This window comes from Diceros bicornis, chromosome 5 (assembly GCF_020826845.1).
Source record: "Diceros bicornis minor isolate mBicDic1 chromosome 5, mDicBic1.mat.cur, whole genome shotgun sequence".
Taxonomy (NCBI): Eukaryota; Metazoa; Chordata; class Mammalia; order Perissodactyla; family Rhinocerotidae; genus Diceros; species Diceros bicornis.
The window spans coordinates 24,710,272-24,720,509 of NC_080744.1; the positions used below are offsets into that span (position 1 = coordinate 24,710,272).

At 59.8% G+C, this 10,238-nt stretch overlaps 1 protein-coding gene across 4 annotated transcripts; it reads left to right on the forward strand.

The window, feature by feature from the left end:
- The first annotated feature begins 250 nt into the window (after window positions 1–250).
- CDH24 (cadherin 24) lies at window positions 251–9,894 on the forward strand. Of its 4 annotated transcripts, XM_058540950.1 has the most exons (13): window positions 255–332; window positions 1,666–1,718; window positions 1,891–2,194; window positions 2,382–2,676; window positions 2,863–2,982; window positions 3,057–3,224; window positions 3,400–3,587; window positions 3,993–4,246; window positions 5,231–5,367; window positions 7,598–7,719; window positions 7,801–7,912; window positions 8,159–8,407; window positions 8,909–9,894. In XM_058540950.1, the coding sequence occupies exons 3-13, from the start codon at window positions 1,994–1,996 to the stop codon at window positions 9,406–9,408; spliced, it is 2,346 nt and encodes a 781-aa protein (XP_058396933.1). In that variant the 5' UTR covers window positions 255–332; window positions 1,666–1,718; window positions 1,891–1,993; the 3' UTR covers window positions 9,409–9,894. The 4 variants fall into 4 exon arrangements, with proteins under 4 accessions (XP_058396931.1, XP_058396935.1, XP_058396934.1 ...); XM_058540948.1 differs by lacking the exon at window positions 1,666–1,718 and having other exon boundaries at window positions 251–332; XM_058540952.1 differs by lacking the exon at window positions 1,666–1,718 and having other exon boundaries at window positions 251–332; window positions 2,496–2,676.
- Window positions 9,895–10,238: the final 344 nt, after the last annotated feature.

The window sequence follows — 10,238 nt, forward strand, 5'->3', positions numbered from 1 at the left end:
GTCGCATCTGTATGCGCCCGGCGGCCCAGCAGCGCCGAGGGGGCGGGAGCCAGGCACCGCCCCCGCCCCCGCCGCGCAGCCCGGGCTGGCCGGGGAGGGTCGGAGGCTGGGCTCTCCTCTCCCGCGCGGCGCGGAGCCGCCTCGCTCCTCCGCAGGCGGAGCCTCCTTCCCCCGCCCCCTCCGTCTCGCTCCCTTGTTCTCGCCGGGGCCGCTCAGACCTGCAGCGGAGCCGCGGCGCCCGCTCGGATCGGCTTGGGGCTGCGCCCCCGGACCCGGCGACGGGGGCGGGCGGGGGCGCTCCCTGCCGGGCCTGGGCCCCTCGGCGCTGCCAGGTAAGGGCGACTGCCCCGGAGCCCGGGGTCGGGAATCCGCGGAGGGGCAGCAGGGGGCCCGCAGCTGCGGGTGTCTTCCGAGCGGTGCGCTCCGCGGCTGGGAGCCACTGCCGGCTCCCTTCTCCCGCGCTCTACCTCTTTCCCTTCTTGCCTCGCACCTCTCTTCCTCTTTTTCCCATTTTCCTCTCCCTCGATTTTTCTTCGCCTGCCTTCTCTCTGCCCGTTTGTCTTCTCTGCCCCTTCCTTCTGTCTCCCCAACCCTTCTCTCTCTCTCTTGCCCGGTTTTTCTCCATCGCCTCTTCCTCTTTGCCTTTTTCTGCCTCTATCTTTCTTTCCTTTTCTCGCTCTCCTTTCCATCCCTTGTCCCCTCCTCTTCTCTCCTCTTCCCTTTCCTTCTATCCTGTTTCCCACTCCTCTATCCCTTTCCTTCTCTCCTCATCCCGCCTCCCTCCCTGGTCCCCCAGCTTCCCTCCGGCTTCCCTCCTCCCCAGGGAGGGAAAGGACTGTCAAGTGTGTGTCTGCTCTGGGGGAGGAGGGACCCAACCACAGCTACCTGAGGGGTCCCCCCAGGAAGAGAGGAAGGAGACACACTGGGAAGGGTCCTCTCCCTCACAGCCCCTCCTGGCTGCCCTCTCTCCCAGAATGAAGTTCTGGCGGCCTGGTCTGACCCCTGCAGCTGGAGGCTGCCCCTGCCCGCCCACCACACAGGATGAGAGCCCCCCTGCCCTCCACCCCTCCACACACACACACACACACACACACACACACACACACACACTCTCCCAACTCTGGTACCTATGACTCCTCTCTGCCTTTCAGATGCCCAGCTGCCTCCTTTGGTCTTTTTCCTTCTGTCTCTTGCTGCCATTCTGTCTCTGTCTCTGCCAGACAGTCCCTGAGTCTTGGTCTCACCCTCAATCACGCTGTGTCTCTAGCCTCTGGGTCTGCCTCTGCTCCCCCACCCCAGTCTCCTGGCCCTGCCCCCAACTCTACCCCCTCTTCTTTCAGCTCTGGCCCTCCAATCTGCCTCATGAACCGGGTGCCCCATCAAGGTCTTCAGCTGGCAGGGTGGGCTGGGGGCAGGTTCTGGAGAGGTGTGGTTCCCTGTGGAGGAGCGACTTTCACAGGCCTGTCTTAGGCTGCACTCCTTGTCATCTCTCTGCCTGACCCTAGACACCCTGAGGCCACACCTCCATGGATCCCAACCCCTGGATTTTAAGTCCTTTCCCTGGTAGCCCCCATCTCCTCCAGCCCCCTGGCTGCATGCCCAACCTGGGAGGACAGGGGCCAGATTTGGGGCTCCCAGCACCCCCTCTCCTGTTTTCTTCCCCAGCTTCTCTACTCATAGTTGACTGGCTGGAGATTTATCAGCTTGGAGGGCTGGAGGTGAATACAGGCGAGCCTGGGTGGAGGGAAGGACCAGACTGTCTGCTCTGTCTTAGTCTGGGTGGGCAGTGGGGTGTCTGGTTCCTTGGAGGTCTGCATCTTCAGCATCTAACTTTGGTTGGGGGAGAGGGTTAAGGGTTTCCTTGACCCTGAACAGCTACCTGTCCCGCAGGTGTGGATCCATGAGGTAGCCCCAACGCCTCTGCTCCTCTGCCCAGCCAGCTCATGCCTCAGCACCCAGGGGCAGTGAACAGAGCCCTGGCTGGAACCCAAACATGTGGGGCCTGGTGAGGCTCCTGCTGGCCTGGCTGGGTGGCTGGGGCTGCATGGGGCGCCTGGCAGCCCCAGCCCAGGCCTGGGCAGGGTCCCGGGGGGGCCCAGGACCCACACTGCTGCGGACCCGAAGGAGCTGGGTGTGGAACCAGTTCTTTGTCATTGAGGAATATGCCGGTCCAGAGCCTGTCCTTATTGGCAAGGTAAGGATCAACCCCTCCATGTCTGCCCTGACTCTCGAGGCCCTTAGGCCCTGCCCTGCACCTTCATCACTCTGCAGTGACCTTGGTCACTCAGGACTCCCAACACTCCCCCAGTCCTAGACTTGGACTCTTTAACCTTCTGTCCCTATGCTTGGAACCCAGTGCCATTTTTCCCTGACCCCTACAGCTGCACTCGGATGTGGACAGGGGCGAGGGTCGCACCAAGTACCTGCTGACGGGGGAGGGGGCAGGCACCGTATTTGTGATTGACGAGGCCACAGGCAATATTCATGTCACCAAGAGCCTGGACCGGGAGGAGAAGGCACAGTATGTGCTACTGGCCCAAGCCGTGGACCGAGCCTCCAACCGGCCCCTGGAGCCCCCATCAGAGTTCATCATCAAGGTGCAAGACATCAACGACAATCCACCCATCTTTCCCCTCGGGCCCTACCACGCCACAGTGCCTGAGATGTCCAACGTCGGTGAGCACCCCAACTCCAAATGTCCCAGAGCCTGTCTCCTGGAGCGCCCTCACCTCTCCTTCCCCCAGTGCTTTCTGCCCCAGAACCCACCTCCTTCGGCCTCACTCATGTCTGGGTCCCCCTCATCTGCTGGTCTTCCCCACCCGGCCCTGCCCCTGCTGAGCGAGGTGCCGGGATCCCCCACAGGGACGTCAGTGATCCAGGTGACTGCTCACGACGCCGATGACCCCAGCTATGGGAACAGCGCCAAGCTGGTGTACACCGTGCTGGACGGACTGCCTTTCTTCTCTGTGGACCCCCAGACTGGTGAGGATGGAGGTCGGGGGCCTGATGGAGCAGCCATGGTAACCGGCACCACCTGACCCAGCATCTCTCCCTAGGAGTGGTGCGTACTGCCATCCCCAACATGGACCGGGAGACGCAGGAGGAGTTCTTGGTGGTGATTCAGGCCAAGGACATGGGCGGCCACATGGGGGGGCTGTCGGGCAGCACTACGGTGACGGTCACCCTCAGCGATGTCAACGACAACCCCCCCAAGTTCCCTCAGAGTAAGGGGCCAGGGCTCAGCCTGAGCCATCCTTTGACCACCCCACCCTGTCAGCCTCTGGAGAAACCGTTCCTCCCCACCACTCCCCTATCCAGGCCCCGGGGAAAAGGAAGTGCTGGGAGAGGGAGGAGGGCTGGGGACCTCTCTAAGAGTGTCTCCCTCCATCCACCCTCAAGGCCTGTACCAGTTCTCTGTGGTGGAGACAGCTGGGCCGGGCACCCTGGTGGGCCGGCTGCGGGCCCAGGACCCAGACCTGGGAGACAACGCCCTCATGGCATACAGCATCCTGGATGGGGAGGGCTCCGAGGCCTTCAGCATCAGCACAGACTCCCAAGGTCGAGACGGGCTCCTCACTGTCCGCAAGGTTAGCCTCCTGTCTGCTAACACTTGCAGACTCACACCTTCCTCCTGCCCCACGAGACACACTTCTAACTGGTCTACAACACACTCAGGACCCCTATACTGGAGCTCAGAGATCATGGTCATCTCCTCATCTTTCAAATGAGGGCCTGGGGCCCAGAAAGGGGGACTGAGTGACTGGCTCAAGACTTTCCTATAGCAAGTCTATGATGGAGCTGGGGGCAGACCTAGAGCTACTGACTAATCTGCCCCCACCCTGACTACCCAGGCACTGCCCCCCTGTTGCCCACCTCTCCTCTCAGGAGGGCTGGGCATTGGATGCATGTGGGGAAGGGACTCCTCACCTTCCAGGAGCCTGGGCCTGCCCTGGTTTCCACACGCCTCAGCCACTCATCTCCCCTTACTACAGCCCCTAGACTTCGAGACCCGTCACTCCTACTCCTTCCGGGTGGAGGCCACCAACACGCTCATTGACCCAGCCTACCTGCGGCGAGGGCCCTTCAAGGACGTGGCCTCGGTGCGCGTGGCTGTACAGGATGCCCCAGAGCCACCTGCCTTCACCCAGGCTGCCTACCACCTGGCAGTGCCCGAGAACAAGGCTCCCGGGACGCTGGTGGGCCAGGTCTCAGCCACTGACCTGGACTCCCCGGCCAGCCCAATCAGGTGAGCTCGGCGGTAGGCCGGGGCAGGGCCGGGCCTCGAGGAAGGAGCCCAGGACAGGCTGTTTCCATCCAAGGACGTGCCCCTCTTACCGCAAATCACACTCAGCTCCTGGCAGTGGTCTCCCCGGTTGCGGGTCTGGGGGCCACGGGCGTGCTGAAGGACCTGGCTAACCACTCCCCACTCTACCCCGTCCCTCTGGGCAGGTAAGAGCGGCGCCTCCCAGTGGCAGTGCAATCAGATGTTACCTCATCTGATGAGTGCGATTGACCAATTGATCGCTGTCACTATTGACCACTCCCTCAGCACTTCACAGTTTATTTTACCCACGTGGTAACATTTAATTCTCACAACTGCCCTATGAGGTAGGCTTTGTCATCACCAGTTGTTTGAGAGGCCAGGCCCTGACAGGTTAAGTAACCTGCCCAAGGTCACACAGTCAGTAGGTCGCAGAGCTGGGATTCAAATCCGGACTTGTGGGCCTGGAGAGGAGCCGCTCTTTCCACCCCCGCCAGCATCCCTGTCACAGCACTGAAGGAGGAGCTGGTGTCATTCCCATTCGGTAGTTGAGTAAACAGGTTAAATGATTTGCCCAAGGTCACACAGTTGGTCTGAGGCAGAGCAGGGAGGGCTAGAACACAGGTCCCTGGGCCCCCAGAACAGGCCCAGACATCTGAAAGACAGGCAGAGTTTACCCCCTTCCACCTCTGTGTGTCTCTCTCCCCTCACCCAGGAAACCCAGTCCCCCTGAATCTTAGGACAGGTGCTTCATGTTGATGACTTCTCAGGATATTCATCTTTTAAGGGGACCCTCATGTGAATTATGGCTCTGGGTGCATGGGTGGGGCAGGCTCTGCCCAACAAGCTCCGGCCCTCTGCCCAGATGAGCCATGAGGCCCAGCAAGGGGAACAGAGAGGAGGGAGGGGTGGCAGCAAGCTCTGGCCCTGCCCCCAGATCAGCCCCCAGCTTGGCTCCACCTTCCCCAGATACTCCATCCTCCCCCACTCGGATCCGGAACTCTGCTTCTCCATCGAGCCCGAAGACGGCACCATCCACACGGCAGTGCCCCTGGACCGCGAGGCTCATGTCTGGCACAACATCACAGTGCTGGCCACAGAGCTCGGTGAGGAGTCCTGGGCCCCCTAGGAGGCCTGGGAGAAGCAGCAGCCTCCTGGCAGAGGGGCTGTCCCTGAGCGTGGGGGTGGGGACGGGTGGTTACAGCCACTGGGTCCCCAGCCTGGACCATCACCAACAGGCAGGCCTCCTGGTCTAGGCTGAGCTGGGCTGGGCACAGCGGGTCTGCCTGACCTTAAATTCACTCCCATACCTGACTTTCCCCAACCTGGAAATAAACCTAACCTCAAATAGCTCCCAACCCCTAATGAACCCAAACCTGCACCCTGGCAGATCCTGCCCTGCCCACTCTCTGCTTCAGGCTGCAGGCGGGGGCCAGGGAAGGGCTGGGCACCTCCTCTGGGGGCTGACTGGAGGGCCCCTGTCAGTCCCCAGTCCCCAGCAGCCTCTGGGCAGCCTGGGCCTGTGGAGGCGGGGAGACCTCCCTCCCCTCTATGAACCTCCCCCATCACCCTGCTCATGCCCAGGGCTTCCCACATCTGCTATGTGTGTCCTGTCTATGAGAGTTGTCGCTGAGTGCGTAGATGTTTGTACATGTCAGCAAAGGGCTAGATGTGTATGTGCACCTGGGCATGTACTTACCTGTGTATATAATTCCATGTGTGTGAAAAATACATATATATACACATATATCTGTAAGTATATGTCTGTAACTGAACATATATGTGTATATAGTTAAGTGTGTAGAGTTATATGTCTATTATTTGTGCACATGTATAATTGGATGTGTACGGTGATAGGTACAAATAGCTGTCTGTATATGTTGTTTTATGTATGTGACTGTTCGTGGACAGATAATATTAACTTATTACTTATTGTGTATCAGGCACTGTTCTAAGTACCAAGTATGGATTAATCCATTTAATCATCACCACAACTTTATGAGGGAGGTATGATTATCTCCTCATTTTAAAATGAGAAAACTCAGGCAAAGAGAAGCTAACTAACTTCCCAAAGTCACCCAGACATGAAGTGGCGGAGCCATCAGACCAGTGAGGCTGCAGCGTCTGAGCTGTCACCGCTCCACCACACTGCTTCTCGGGTGTGGAACTGTAGGTGTATAGGTTCACGTTCATGTCCATGCAGCTTCGTGTTGCGTGGCAGTGCATGTACATCTGTCTGTATGAATGTTCCTGTGTGTATATGTGTGTATACATAGCGTGTTTGTAGCTGCCTGTGTATATGTAGCCCTGTGTGTGTGTGTGCCTGTGTCCCTCACTGTCTTCTCACCCTCCTGTCAAATCCTGCAACCCCACCCAAACCCCAACATCAACTAGAAGCCCCTGGACCCTTACTGAAGTGAAGGAATGGACCCCAGCCCCATCCCATCTCTGGGGCATCCCAGACCCTTTACCCAGGCAGCCCACTCAGCCTCCTCTGCCCAGGCTGCGACCTCAGCCCCTTCACCAGGGCCAGCCAGCTCTCCCCCTGCCCGGGGGAAAGGCTAGAGGAACCAGGAGATTCAGCCTAGGAGAAGAGAGCAGGGATACACGATTTCCATCCTCTCTTGGATGGCAAGTGAGGAGCAAGGCAGGGTAATGGTGGGAGCCACCTGATGAAGGGATGTGTGATGTGAGGGCCTGTGTCTGGCTGTGGTGCCCAGGCTGGCCTGGCTTTGTACCCTGTGCATCCCTCCCCAAAGTCAACTCTAAGTGATACTCATTGCTATACCACAGCTCCCAGACCTCTGATGGGGCGTGCGTGTGTGTGTGTCCATCCCACCGGTGCCGTGCATGAAAATGCATTCTCTGGGCCCTGGCGGGGTGGGACACTGCATTCACTGTATATATCAAATATCCACTTCATGTATGTTGCATCTGTTTTAAACGCTGAGTGTACATCGAATATATGGTATGAATGTGTTTGTATATTTCATGGCTATTGTCTGTGTGTGTCCTGTATGCATCTTCTGTCTGCCTTTTGTTTATGCTGCATGTGCCCTGCATGTGGGTTATTGTATATGTATATCATGGGGGCTACATTTCTGTTGAATGTATAATGTGTATTGCACACATCTTGGGTACTACCTGAATGTTGCATGCACTTGGTGTTGTTGCATTCATTTCACAACATTGCTACCTGTATTGCATGCGTGTTTCATGTGTTACATGTGTGTGCTCTGTGCTCCCTGTGGCATCCATGCCCATGCATCATGTGTGTTGTGTATAAACTGTTGTGTGTGCGTGTGTGGGGTGTATGTGTTCGTGTTCTGGCTTCAGACAGCTCTGCACAGGCCTCCCGGGTGCAAGTGGCCATCCAGACCCTGGATGAGAATGACAATGCTCCCCAGCTGGCTGAGCCCTACGACACCTTTGTGTGTGATTCTGCACCCCCTGGCCAGGTGAGCTGCTGAGGCAGAGGAGTTGGGACCTCAAGACCTCCAGCTGCCCACTCCATACAAGGCCTCTCTTCTTCCTCGCAGCTGATTCAGGTTATCCGGGCCCTGGACAGAGATGAAGTCGGCAACAGTAGCCGTGTCTCCCTACAAGGTCCTCTGGGCCCTGATGCCAACTTCACTGTCCGGGACAACCGAGGTGGGTGGCCTCATGCAACCATGGCCATGCCTGCCTCATCCTCCTGTCCTCCTCCACTACCCCCTACCCCAGCCTACCTGAGCCCTGCCCACCTTTCTGGGCCCTCCACCTAACAGAAGGTAGATGTGGATTTGCACATGTTAGCTCTTTGCAAACCTTCCCCATGGAAAGCTGTCTCCATGGACTGCACCGACCCTACTGGGCAAGTGTCCCAGGAATGCCCCCAACACCTTCCCTCTCCCACAGATGGCTCCGCCAGCCTGCTGCTGCCCTCCCGCCCTGCTCCTCCCCGCCAGGCCCCCTACCTGGTTCCCGTAGAGCTGTGGGACTGGGGGCAGCCAGCACTGAGCAGCACGGCCACCGTGACTGTCAGCGTGTGCCGCTGCCGGCCTGATGGCTCCGTGGCATCCTGCCGGCCTGAGGCTCAGCTCTCACCCACTGGGCTCAGCACTGGGGCCCTGCTTGCCATCGTCACCTGTGTGGGCACCCTGCTTGGTGAGTCAGGCCTCAGTGGGACACAGATGTGGGGTGCAGGCCTGCAGGGGGTATGTAGAGGAGCCAGGACCCTGGACATAGGGAAACCACCGTAGGGTTTGAAGGAACCCTCATGCCTGGCTGTTCCCACTGCCTGATTCATCCAAGAGAAAAGCTTTGGCCTCATATCCCTGACATACCAGTCTGTAATGACAGGAACAGGCCATAAGAACTGTTTATTGACCCCGACTCTGGGCCACGTGTGGCACTGGGCACATCACTGTGGTATTTCATTTCATCCTTCCAACAACCCTAAGAGGTCAATATTAAATATGTTTTCCCTACAAGCAATCTAAGGGCCAAAAAGCTTCAGAGAAGTTAAGCAACTTCCCATGGTCACGCAGCAAGTAAGGGGTGAAGTCAGGATTCAAACGAGGCTTGCCACCCCTAGGCCTCACTGCCCGCTCTGTCCCAAGCCGTCTGCGTGCTCCGGGCTCAGCGGCCGTGTGCGCCTCTCCCCAGCCCTGGTAGTGCTCTTCGTGGCCCTGCGGCGGCAGAAGCAGGAAGCACTGATGGTGCTGGAGGAGGAGGACGTCCGCGAGAACATCATCACCTACGACGACGAGGGCGGCGGCGAGGAGGACACGGAGGCCTTCGACATCAGCGCCCTGCAGAACCCCGACGGCGCGGCCCCGCCGGCCCCCGGCCCGGCCGCGCGCCGCGACGTGCTGCCCCGCGCCCGGGCGCCGCGCCAGCCCCGGCCCCCCGGCCCCGCCGACGTGGCGCAGCTCCTGGCGCTGCGGCTACGCGAGGCGGACGACGACCCCAGCATGCCGCCCTACGACTCGGTACAGGTGTACGGCTACGAGGGCCGCGGCTCCTCCTGCGGCTCCCTCAGCTCCCTGGGCTCCGGCAGCGAGGCCGGCGGCGCCCCGGGCCCGGCTGAGCCGCTGGACGACTGGGGGCCGCTCTTCCGCACCCTGGCCGAGCTGTACGGGGCCAAGGAGCCCCCGGGCCCCTGAGCGCCGCCGTGGGGCAGCCCGCACAGGCCCTCTGAGTGAGCCCCCCGGGGTCCAGGCAGGCGGCAGCAGCCCAGGAGCCCCCAGGCCTCCTCCGGTCCCGTGTCCCTCCTCCCAGCTTCCCCAGGGCGACCTCCTTCCTACCTCCCTCTCCTGAGTCGTCTGTGTGTCTCTCTCCAGGGATCTCTGTCTGTCTGTAACACTCTCCCTGTCCGCGTCTGGGCTGTGTGGCTCCGACTCGCAGTCTGTTCTCACTGTGATTCCACTTTCTCCGTGGCTCTGTCTTTGTCTCCTCAATTCTAAATCTCTCATACACGCTCTCGCTGTCTCCCTTGCCCACACACACACTCTGTGTCTGTCTCCTGCCCACATCTGCCCGCATTCTCTCTGGGTCCCTGTGACTGGCTTTTTGGTTTTTTTCGTTGTCCATCCCAAAAGCAAGAGAAACTTCCAGCCACTGCTGCCCACCCTCCTGCAGGGGATATTCTGTCCCAGGTCAGTGCTCCTAGACCATGTGGGGCACAGGGGTGGCCCAGGGCCCGCCCCCACTCACCACCTCTAACCAGGCTCTCCTGTCTTTACAGACCCGCCCGCATGGTTCCATCCATCACTCATGGCCTCATCCTGGCTCCACGGCCTCCAGCAGAGAGAGGGAGCCAGCCCACCTCCCAGGGCGAGAGCTCCAGCCCCAGTGGCCGCCTCCTTGGAGCTCTGCCCAGCTGTCTGCCTGCCCCTGGCCTCCCAGTTCTGGGCGTTGTCTTTTATGCTTCCCAGGGGCCTCAGGGTGCGGGGAGGGGAAGGAATGGGGGAGGCAGCTGGGGAAGGGGAAAGAG